Source organism: Dermacentor andersoni, chromosome 1 (genome assembly GCF_023375885.2).
Source record: "Dermacentor andersoni chromosome 1, qqDerAnde1_hic_scaffold, whole genome shotgun sequence".
Taxonomy (NCBI): Eukaryota; Metazoa; Arthropoda; class Arachnida; order Ixodida; family Ixodidae; genus Dermacentor; species Dermacentor andersoni.
This window is the reverse complement of record NC_092814.1, coordinates 232817480-232828869: the sequence shown is the minus strand read 5'-3', so window position 1 is coordinate 232828869 and position 11390 is coordinate 232817480. Positions and strand designations below refer to the sequence as shown.

The following is an 11390-nucleotide window of genomic DNA, read 5'->3' as shown; positions in this document are numbered from 1 at the left end:
TGAACTGTTAATATATGCAGTTTGCGATATTCATGGACAATCTGCCAACCTGCATACACGATTCCAGCTGTGTTTTCTTTTCATCTACTATAACGGCGTGGTCGCTTAGTGCCCATCGCGGTAGCCCAGTGGCCATGACGTTGCGCTGCTGAGCTCGAGGTCGCGGGTTCGATCGAAGCCGTTATACCGTTTCCAAACCGTTTGCCACGGTCGCATTTCGACGGGGCCCGAATGCAAAAACGCCCGTGTACTTAGATCTAGGTGCACGTTAATGAACCCCCAAGTGGCGTCATGATCAGATCGTTGCTTTGGCACGCAAAAGCCCAGAATTTGAGTTTCTTAAAGTCGTTTAATGCAAGTCAACTGTAAGGAAATATCACCCGAGAAAGTTCCCGACCTTTAATTTCTGTTTTTAACGTGATCCCCAATAGTCTCAGCGCTTGAAGTCACTGAGACGGCACTTGTAAAGGAGCTGAGGTTTCCCGACTGTCAGCACAGGAGGCTGGCCGCGGCGTGGTACTTGTCCTCAAGTGCTGCCAGGATGTTCTCAGCGCACATTACCGCAGTCTTGACCTTGGCGTCCTTGCCATCCGAGGCCATGTTGGGCGTGATGACTGGGAAATTTAAGATGAGAATGAGTCACGCTTAAATACTCTCTGCAAAGCTCGAGTCGTGAAACACATAAGCATGGAAGTGAGAGAGAGGGGGGGCGGAGGTGGCAGACCTATGGAAACGCCGAGTCAAGTACTACGTTAGACAACTCACTTTTCGATGTCACACCTCAAGCACAGACGATTCCTGCACCACTTCCATCTCTCCCTCACGTACTTCACCGGACACATTTTTTTCGACCACCTTTTAAAGCGAGATTTCCTTGAATAGCCGACAACGGTGTCGTGCCTGTTGGTCGGTATTTTGCGCGATAGGACCTAGCAAATCGGCTTATATATAGAGCAAGGAATTGACTTACGAAATCGTGTCAGTAAGCCCATCTGTGTTCGGCGCAGTAAAACATTAAATCGCTATACAAAACCTGTACACACAATCCCGGTTCATAGTAATCACTAAATCATAGGTCTGTTATTGGAAGAGCGCATGATATATTCGAGGCTTCTCTGATTTTCTCAAGTTTCTTATAATTGGCCTACAGAATTCTCTGGCAAGTGTGTATGCGCCACCGGATGCTCCGACATATATAGCACGGAATTATGAACCACAAAGTAACGCCAGTGAGCTCACCTCTGTTATGCGTAATAAAAAAAAATCGTGGCATAAAAATTATACACGTGATGTCGGCTCATAGGTACCTCTAAAGCACGTAGACATCTTAGTAGCACAGATCATGATATTGAACGAGTTCTTTGATTTTCTTTAACTTCTTATATTTGAGCTATACATTATTGTTAGGCCGTTGGGTATATGCCACTGGGTATATGCCCATTCTTTGCCAATCCTGGCAAAATGGGTATGCGCTACTGTGACACAAGGGGTATGTCATACTCTATGCATACACCTGTCATTCTTCCCTCGACAAGCACCATACGTTGCCTTCGTCCTCGTGGCGTCCCGCGTCGACGCCTCCACGTATGCATCCGCCTCATTTGGTGCTTGCATTTCGCCACAGATTGTGAATGGTGCAGTGCATGAACATAACCATTGCATGAGGTTACGCGTTGCATAAAATGAAAATAAACGTAATTGTACGCATTGCATTTAGGTGCATAGGATTTACCACTTTCCTAAAGCTTATACCAACATTTGCGTTGGATCTGCGTAATTATCGCACAACTTATCCACATACACACCATCGACCCCACAAGACGCTCGCTCGACGCATCTTTCGGGCAAGCCGCGACGATGCGCAAGTTCTATGCGACGCTTTTCACACTCTAGTAGCACGCCGCACCTCGTCTTGCCAGCATAGGCAAGCCAGTGCGAATTGCCCTCCTCGGATTCATCGGGCCCCGCAATTTCTCATGCAAAGGCCTCGCTGCTTTACTACTGTCGTTTACGGCCGCTGCGGGCGAATTGCACCGTCTGGACGCGGGCACAAATTGGACGAAATTTGGATGACGTCCCGTTCGGCGTTGACTTCAGCGCCGCCGCGTATGAACACCACTGCGCCTACCCTCAGTCTATTAACCATAACTTCCTCGCTGCTGCATCGTACGTTAAATCAGAGCCACCACATGCGGACACCTTGCGGGCGTAACGGACTTACTGAGTCAGGGAAGTGGTGACCCAGTTTCCTGCCCCACGACTGTTTAGCGCAGTAAAAGAGCAGTTGGGTGCAGTTTTATATAATCTGCGCTGCATTGAATACATCAGTTCATTAGCTACAATTGGTTTGTGAACAGGAGCTAGCATCGAAGCGGGACGGTATAAAAGGCTAATAATTTAAATATTTAAGGTGAGTACTATATCATTTTATTCTCACGGTTAACTACACAAGTTGCCTACTCTTTCTTTTATTTTCCCCTTAAATGGGTCCCGCAAAATCTTTTCATCGTAAGGGAGAACACACTGGAGTGACTGCGATGCCTTTAAATGAATGTATTTCCGAATAAATTTTTGAAAACAACTTAATAATAACGGAAATACAACGAGCACATTGTTTGCTTTCCCCGTTCCCTCTCACCTGGGGAAATGGGGGGAGGGCGGCGTCGATAGCAATGTCCTGCCTATTGCTCCTTTCTTACTTCTTTCCACGGTGCACTTTTGTAACCCTTCGAGGTTGTCGTCTGACAAAACTGCCCGATAGTGACAAAGGAGCGGTGACAGAACGGCGGGATGCGTTGACAACCGCCGCTTCCCAGTTGCTAGAAGATTGTAGAGGAGTGTGCAGCACGCGCGATGCTTTCGCTCGGGAGTAAACTCATGGTCATGAACAATAGGCCAATGACTGGTGTCCATGGGCTTTCGTATGATCAGTGATGTCATCGACCGCGGCAAAATACAGGGAGCCCCGAAAGCCGTGATCTTTTGTGCGAGTTTGTGTGCTGCTGCGTGCATGCAGTGAAATAATATTTGGCTCTCACGTTCGTGGCAGCATTGTCTACAGATCGCGAACGTTGTGTTACTGCTGTCAAAAAATGTTGCAGTACCCATTTAAGCTGCAAGAGTGCGCTGCATGAGCTTTTCGTTTTCCTCTCTGTCGCTATTGCGCCAGCAGCCTCGCAAGTTTCAGGTGGCAATCACGTGTTCGCATGCACGTATACGTGCCCCTACTCTCAACCACGCCACCCGCTACGATGGCTGCGTATACGGCGTCGTGCTATTGAGCACGAGGTCGTGTGTCACATGGCAAGTCGCTGCGGCCGCATTCCGACGGTCGCGCAAAGGAAAAAAAAGAAAGCTTTATGTAACTGAAACGAGAAATGCCTTTCATTGCCTACACGAATCTATGGGGAGTAAAATCCTATCAATAATTTTTGTCAACCAAGCACCGTGCCTGGTGAGCAGGCTTCGGTATTTGGATGTCGAACGTGGATGTGGCGGCGATAAACGACAGCCGATAAGGTATAACTGTATATGACGTATCACTGGTGTCCTTTTTATTTTTCAGTTAGTTACCGCAGGCTTCCCCTCTTCTCTGCGACGGACAGCGGCTAGTTTCGCCATGCAGAATGGGAAAATAACAAAACAAAACTGCCTTGCATTGGCAGCCGCGGAGCATTCGGCACTGCTGAAATTGTCATGTCTCGACCGTCCATCCTAGGTCTGCAGCTTTTCTCAATGTGTATCGTTTTTAACACACAAAAGAACGGCGAAAGCAATTCACTTGGAAACTCATTACGACAGTGCTTGGAAATAAATGACGACCGCGCGTGTTTCAGAAATTACACTACGATGCTCGGGGATAATCATCGACTGGGCACATTTCTTGCTTCGAGGAGCATGTTCACAAGACTTTTTGTTTGTAAGTGATGTTTGCTACCGGCCGGCCACCTTCGCTGATAGTATGTCCAGAGTCCTTCGTGTGTCCAACATCGCGATGGGCTAGTATCTGCTCTTACAAACGGTTCTAGCGTGAGAACGGTGACGCCACCTTGTAAGGCCGACGTAATTTGGCAATTGCAAAATGTTAGTAAATGATTAAAAATTAATTTATAGAACCTTACTAATTATGAGACGATATACGCGGCGATTTCTCTTACAAGTATTAATCGCTCCCTTAAGCAGCGTCAGGATTGCGCAAGCTGCCGTATGACAAATATTTTTTTAAAGAACCTGGAGTAAGAAATAATTCGGTAGAAGAAAGAGTCAACTCCATGAATCAAAAGAACCTTTCTCTATCGAATATTGAAGACGCAAAGTACTATCCACTTCGCATGGTATAAGTGAAAATACAGCTCATTCGGACGTCTTGCGGAACTAGCTAAGATGTTGCCAATCTTGCCAATCAAAGGGTAAACATTCAACTGGGAACATTGTATGCAGAAATTTTCGTGAACTGCATATGGCAACAGGCAGATCAGGCGTTTTAGGACGGCGCGACGTGAACCAGTAGCTCTAAAATTAAGCTTTACGATCCAATGACCGGCGTTTTTGCTTACTCTCTTGAATTAAAAGTTTTTGAGCGCACCTCTGCTTTGTTCTTGCTCCAGTTTCGCAGTGAGATTGTATATTATGGCCCCCATCGTTCAGTATAACACTCGGTACGGTTACTTGACCGATTTGGCAAGAAAGACTTTCGAAGTTGCCTTCTTCTGCGCCCCTCGCGTTATGTGGAGTCGAAAACGTAGCGGCCATGACGCCACCCACCGGTCGCTTCCGACAGCTGTGGTGCGGCAAAGCACGGTCTTAGGCATAGGCGCCGACTACGGTGGCCTCCGGGGACCGAGCCGCCTTCGGAGTTTTCCGCGGGGGGGCTGAGCCTCCCCCCACCCCCGGGGCGATGCCGAACGTCCCCCCCCCCCCCCCCCAGACATACACACCTAAAGTGCCATTACCAGAGCTTTGTCACCCACATCATTTGAGGTTTCTTTTGACTTTCCGCGAACTTTTCACTTTAAATTTTACTGGGGCTAATAGCTTGCTGCATCATTGTTGGTGCGGACATGCACGGCTTTTAATTCATACTTTCGCTTTATTTCTGCAGCTCCTGACAATAGGAGGACACGCGCATTAGAAACACTAGCGGCGGCTGCCTCATACGTATTTTCTCACTTCAACCTTGTTTTAAATTTCCACTGTGCACATACACAATATATTTAAATATACACACATGACTAAGTTTATTATATTTTTGAAAGAAATGAAGGAAGCCAATTAAAAATTATTTCGAGAAGTACGGATAGCCTATGCCTAGAGAATGAATATGTTGCTGTATGTTCACCACGCTTCAAGTTGCTTTGCGTGCTTTTTTGACCATGAAAAAAAAAAAAAAAAACCTATAGACTTCAGTGACCCCTTCGGCAGAGTCTCAAATGGCGTGTGAAATGCACGTGAATGTTATGTGTCTCACTTTCGCTTCTCTTTCCAGTAAGTAATACTAGCGACTCAGGAAAAAAAAAACATTTCTAATAATTTACAACATTTATTAGGGATGGAAACATCGTCACTTACATGCAAAGGTCATAAATATATACAGGGTGTCCCAATAACTATCACGCATCAAGATTTAAAAAAAAAAGAGCAATGCGTTACTCGAAGAAAACCTAATGCATATTGTTTATAGTACAGTTCAGTAGCTGCCAGTAACTTTTTCGTTACTGAGATTTAATTAGGTAATTGTATTTAATTATCTAACTCGAGACGTACTATCCTGATTATCGAAGTGTCAACGAGGCATTTGAAGGCACAGTCAAGGGACATCTAACTGCGGTATTTTCAGCGACGTACTAATTGCGTACTAATTTTTTTCCGACTGATAAATGAACCCCGCGATATATGGAGAATACCACGTGACTGCGATTCCACCCGAATCATAATGCAGCTCCCTTGAACAGGCTCCCTCTGAATTATCCAGAACAATATGAAGGAAATCAAGAACGACATTGTAATCGAGCTAGTGTCTTTTCTGCCGCGCCCCAGCCGAAGCAATACGTCGCGTTTGGTGTTAGTTGGAAACAAGCTGTGATAGTTATTGTCTTAGCATAGAGAAAGTGCCCGGATGTTTTTTTTTTTTTTCCGCGACACCTATCACCACAAAACTGACCACGTCAGTGCAAAGGCTTAAAGGTGCGTTTTGTTTCGTCCCAGTCGCCATGTCTTTCTCCAATGAGCAGAAGGTAAACATGATCCTTCCCTTGGGATCTGCAAATGGCAACAAAAGGAAGACCGCAAATATATATATATATATATATATATATATATATATATATATATATATATATATATATATATATATATATCAGACATGGAAGTGTGGCGGTAGACCAAACGCATCGACTGTCATCAGAGATGATGAAAACCTGTGACAAACCGGCAGCTTCAAGAAGCAGCGGCGGAGAACACCATCTTTGAGTCCTAGCCTACGGACGGATGTTCTAGCATTTATAGCCTCAAACTCTCATGCTAACGTGCGGGACGTGGCCGCCCAGGCACCAATTTCCAAGTCATCAGTTTGGAGGATTCTACACGAAGGCCTTTCACCCATACAACCTTACAGCACCAATGCTTGGAAGATAGGGGCCTGTAAAATCGTTTAGATTACTCGAACTGGGTCCTCACAAAAGCCGATGAGTCACCGGACTTTTTGAGCAACATCATGTGCGCAGATGTAGCCAATTTTTGCAGAAACGGCCAGGTAAGTTAAACATAATGCACACTGTTGGAGTGACTCCAATCCACGCTGGGTAAAGCGCACTCGACACCAGTACCAGTGGTCGTTCAATGTGTGGTGCGGAAATTACGCCGGTGCTATAATCGGTCCCACCTTCGTCGATCACATATTAACTGGATAGGGTTACGTGGACGAAATACTTGAAGGAATGGTGGAAGAGTTTCTTAGCGAAGTACCGCTGTCACATCTTCCACTTCTGTGGTATCAGCAGGATGGGGCGCCAGCTCACAGCAGCAGCCGAGCACGAAACTGGCTGGATACGGCTTTGCATGCACAATAGATTGGAAGGCACGGGTCTGTAAATTGACCGGCTAGGCCACCTGACCTCTCTCCACTTGATTTCTTTCTTTGAGGTTATGTGAAAGATCGCGCGTACGCGATAGAGATGGACGTCAGATTAGTTCAAGGCAAGGATAACAGATGTCTGCCGTAGCACTCCGGCGTCGGTCATCAAGAAAACCACTGAAGATGTGATAAAGCGGACACAGTACTGCGTATCTGCAGAAGGAGATCTATTCGAACACGTCCTCTAGGCAGCAGCTGCTGTTCAACGGAGCTTACGAATTCATAGATAATAAAAGCACACTGAAATCTGATGTTTTTGTTTGTTTGTTCTTTTTTGTTCTTTTTTCGTGTGTGCAGATATCGTGATTGCCGATTCGGCTCATTTAGAAGTGGTATATTTACTTTCTTGAACGCACCGGTTTTGCCTTTTCCCTACACGTTGGTCGCTTCCCGGTCTGTTTACAAACCTGTTTTTGCAGCACGTATACACTTTCATGAAAAATAAAACGGTCACTTTAATTTGGCTTTGGTCCGAAGCAAGTTTCTGGTGGAAAATATAGCTTCGCGCGCACTCTTTCGATGCGGTGCGAGCAAAACCAGGATTTTGAAACATTCTATGCCTATTACATTGCTTTTAGCATTTAGTGCGAGGTCAGAGCGGCGCTTCGGCCGCGTTATCAAGGGGCTTTTGTTATTAATGTGATCAGTCGGCCTTGAGAGACGGATAATAACTGTGCCTAGAATTGAGAGAAAGGAATAGCTGCGAAGCCGCGAAACCTGCTGTTGGTGCTCCTTCCGTGTCATTATCAAGGTGATGCGCTGTCTCTTCAGGCTTGCAAGAGGCAATGCAGTTGCTTTCAATCAGCTTATTTGAGAGCGCTGCTTTATGATGCTGGTGGGAGCGCACTGACGTGCATGGTATTTTTCATACTTTGTGAGGTTTCTTTGCCATTTGGAAAAAAAAATTGTACGCAATTAGTACGTCGCAGAAAACACCACAGACAGATGTCATTTTAGTGCCTACAAATGCCTCATTAACACTTCGAAAATTAGGACAGTACTTATCAAGTTAGATAATTAATTGCAATTACCGAATTAAATCTCAGTAACGAAAGAATTACTGGCGGCTACTCCACTGTACTGGAAACAATAGGTTTTCTTCGACTAACGCAACTGCTCTTTCTTTAAGTCTTGGTGCATGATAGTTGGGGAACACTGTATAATTCACTCAGTAACCGAAATGATGCCAAGTTGGATTCGCTCGAAATCAGAATGAACAGCAGTCATGCGCAGCAGCGCTTATACTCGGACTCACAGAAAAAGAAAAGAAAGAAAAAAGAAAGAGAGGCTGCAGTTTCGCCGGAAAGGCGAAGCGGTATTAGTGATAACCATGTATGCGACAATTACGCGAAGGAAGATTACGTTACCGAGAAGGCTCAGGCTGTGAAATACAAGACGAAGGGTTTCGCGTCTCACCCGAAGGCATGACATTCGAAAAAGAAAAAAAAAGAAGATGAACGTTAAGGCCTATGTTTTTACTGACATTTCGGCCGGAGGACCGGCCTTCGTCCGAGTCATATATATATATATTAATTAGATAATTAGATATATATTAATTAGATAATTAGTCTTAATTGATTTTTCAACTTCTCAAATATTATAATTACATGAAAAGTGTCAATGACAAGGCTGGTCAGGCACCCTCCCCCCCCCTCCCCCCCGGAAAAATGAAAACTCTCCGCCTATGGTCTTAGGTGTGATGCGGACCCCACGAGAGACGCAGACGAAGGCATTACATTCCCGTTTTAAAGAGAAGCTTTATCCGCGGCCTTGGCGCGGTTGCGGGAGGCGTTCGTTGCCTGGGCGTCTCTTATCGAGATACGCTGTATCGGTGTAGCAAAACGTACGGTTTAGTCTTGCCGGCTCACCAAAGCTTCGCGTACATCAATTCCTAGAGTGCGTGGGATCTTGCAAACCCGGCAAGTAATAGTGCCAAGAAGTATATTTGAATGATCGGGACCATAAAATGCTATTTTCCTACGAAACTGCAACAAAAACAAAGCAGCAGTACAAGCGCGATATCTAAACAAAAATTTGAAGGTAAACACCCAAGTGATTGCATGTTGTACATAATTATATTCACATTATGCGTGCTCAATTAATATTTATACTTCGTCAATCGTTTCACGTGACTGATGACCACGTTTCAATTGTCCCGAATTGGTGTGTTACGAGTTTGCGCATTTCGCGAATTTACCGTCTAACAGGAGCTGGCCAGAAACGCCAAAATATATCTGATAACGGCAGTTGCTGGCGGCAGGCACTTCAGCAGCTGCCGCCATGCATGGAGCTTTGTGTGTATATGCATTGAAAATTATTTTAACGCGAAAGCGTTAAGGAGCTCGTGTCGCAGAATCGTCGGCGGCGTTGACCGTGAGCGGAAAATCCCGGAAGGCAATTCATAAATAAAAACAACTTGCAAGATGGGCTGGGTGGGAATCGAACCAGAGTCTCCGGAGTGTGAGACGGAGACGCTACCACTCAGCCACGAGTTTTTTTTTTTTTTTTTCTTTATTGCCGACTTCAACACGTCAGTTTACAAAATCAGTCCGCGCGAAGAACACAACACGTATGCTAAAAATACGTCACCCTCACTTGGGGTTACGTGATGAGATTAAAATTCACGCATGTGTAGCAAAGCTTCCATTCTTGGAAGCCACTCAGGCACTGGGTCTTGTATCTTGTATCCTTCAATAGCTCTACTAACAGATTCACAAAAATACTGTCTTATCGGCCTGGCATCAATGTCTGCGTGGCTGACCGCCATCCTGGATCGCCAAATACTGTGCAGGCCCAATATCATAATCATGTCAAAAGGAACCCCGTCTTCACTCTCGACGGGTAGAAATCTAATTCCGAAAGCATCAACCGGTAAGTCTTTTTTAATCGTGCGTTGGAGAATGTCCCAAAAGAAAAGGGCTTCCCAACAATCTAAGAAAACATGTTCGATAGTTTCCGGCTTCCGGCATATGAAACAATGATTTCCCCAAGGCACAAAGAAACCCTTCGCTTCCAAATACGTCTTGACTTCAAGAGTGTTCGTATGGAGCTTAAAGAAGAAACTTTTAACTCCGCCTGGTACAGTCATTCTTTTCACACGTTTTAGAACTGACTGCCATGGACCTGCACAGTACAACGACCTGTACAACGGTACCGGAAGAAAGACCTCACACAGGTCCTTATAAAGTTTCTTTCGCGACACCACTGACAAATATTCAAACGAAAATCGCACTTGCAAGACGCGACATGCCATGTACACCTCTTTAAGAAAGCCAAAAATGCTCCCTTGCATACTCTCCGAACTAACAACCAAATTTGGCAAAACCCTGCCCAACCTAACCTGACACACAGTTCGCAAAAAGGGGTCATTCGTGTCACGAAAAAACATAAATCGGTTAACCAACTGGCGCAGATATAGATGGGCCAAACCTAGTCCTCCAGAGCGGACGCGGTGAAACAGATTGGTGCGTCGTGTCCGCTCCCAAGTGCTTCCCCACACAAAAACCGCAAATACACGGTGCAGCTTCTGCACATTGACGCGAGAACAATGAATTGCTTGCAAGACATACCACAGCTTGGTTACAAAAAAAAGGTTACAAATTGTGGCACGCGCGAAAATAGACCAGCTGAAGCCTTTGAGCCTGTCGGCCTTCTCACGCATTTCAGCAACTTGGCATTTCCAATATGGCTCACTGTCGCGATAATTCTCCAGCGGCACTCCTAAATATTTTACTGGGGTTGCTGTCCAAGTCATGTTTGCGAAATTCGTTGGGGTTAAGGGCCAGTCGCCGTGCCAGAACCCCAAACACTTAGCCCAGTTCACAGCACTCCCGCTCACAGAACAAAAGTCTTTCACAATTTGAACCACAACACGAACGCTTTCGTAGTCAGCACAGAATACGGCAATGTCATCAGCATACGCGAGAATGCGGACCTCCGCCGCATGCAAACGAAAACCATGAACGCTGTTGCTTTCAATAACGCTCAAACAAAAAGGTTCAATATACAAACAAAAAAGCAATGGTGACAGGGGGCAACCCTGACGCACAGAGCGTTGCACTTGGATGCGCGCTCCCACCCCCTTATTTACTAACAACCGCGTCGTGCATCCTCTGTACGCCATGGCTACGCCTTGGCAGATGACTGATCCGACATTAACGTGCTCTAAAACAGAGAACAAGAGGTCATGCGGCACCCTGTCGAAGGCTTTCTCTAGATCGAGCTGGAGCATTGCGATGCTTTCATGCAAAGCGTCGCA

General features: G+C 45.7%; 1 protein-coding gene across 1 annotated transcript in view; it reads right to left on the bottom strand.

The window, feature by feature from the left end:
• Positions 1 to 335: 335 nt before the first annotated feature.
• The window catches only part of LOC126547975 (glyoxylate reductase/hydroxypyruvate reductase-like), a 43039-nt gene continuing 31984 nt past the window's right edge, over positions 336 to 11390 (bottom strand). The window contains exon 9 of the mRNA XM_055063445.2: positions 336 to 614. Within this exon, the coding sequence (XP_054919420.1) occupies positions 490 to 614 (125 nt within the window). The 3' untranslated portion in view covers positions 336 to 489. The remainder of the gene's footprint in view (positions 615 to 11390) is intronic.